The sequence below is a fragment of the Haliaeetus leucocephalus genome, unplaced genomic scaffold, assembly GCF_000737465.1.
Source record: "Haliaeetus leucocephalus isolate CR32 unplaced genomic scaffold, Haliaeetus_leucocephalus-4.0 Scaffold469, whole genome shotgun sequence".
NCBI classification, from domain to species: domain Eukaryota; kingdom Metazoa; phylum Chordata; class Aves; order Accipitriformes; family Accipitridae; genus Haliaeetus; species Haliaeetus leucocephalus.
Genome location: NW_010972905.1, coordinates 8,772 through 9,248, shown reverse-complemented (window position 1 = coordinate 9,248; position 477 = coordinate 8,772). Strand labels below are relative to the sequence as shown.

The 477-nt window shown below is 71.7% G+C and overlaps 1 protein-coding gene across 1 annotated transcript in view; it reads right to left on the bottom strand.

Moving 5' to 3' along the window:
• Positions 1-477, bottom strand: part of LOC104836599 (host cell factor 1-like) — a gene marked incomplete at both ends in the record, with an annotated part of 17,913 nt that overhangs the window by 8,768 nt on the left and 8,668 nt on the right. Inside the window, 2 exons of the mRNA XM_010575268.1 lie at positions 13-251; positions 337-475. Coding sequence (XP_010573570.1) covers positions 13-251; positions 337-475 — 378 coding nt within the window. The remainder of the gene's footprint in view (positions 1-12; positions 252-336; positions 476-477) is intronic.

The following is a 477-nucleotide window of genomic DNA, read 5'->3' as shown; positions in this document are numbered from 1 at the left end:
CATCCCGGTGACGGTCGCGCCCCCCCTTACCTGCATGGTGATGGTGGGGGTGCCGAGCCCGCCGGCGGCCGTCATGGTGGTCTGGGCGGCCGAAACGGTGATGGCGGCGGGGTTGATGACCTGGCTGGAGAGCGTGGCGATGGTTCCCAGCGTGGTGATGGGGGTGGCCAGCGAAGCGGTGGCGCTGTGGCCCCCGGCCCCCGCCAGGCTGGTCGATACCGTGCCCGTCACCGTCCCCAGCGTGGTGACGCCTGCGAGGGGAGAGCAAGGACGGCGTTGGCGGACGCCGGAGACTTCACCAGGCCCCTCTACCGGCGCGGTGACGCCGACGCTTACCCGTGGTCCCCTTGACCACCAGCGTGGTGACGGTGGGTTTGACGGCCGAGACGGTGACCGGCGTCACCAGGCGGACGCCCCCCATGGGCACGGTGCGCAGGATGGTGCCCGGTTGCCCGGGGGCTCCCTTAAGGACCACCT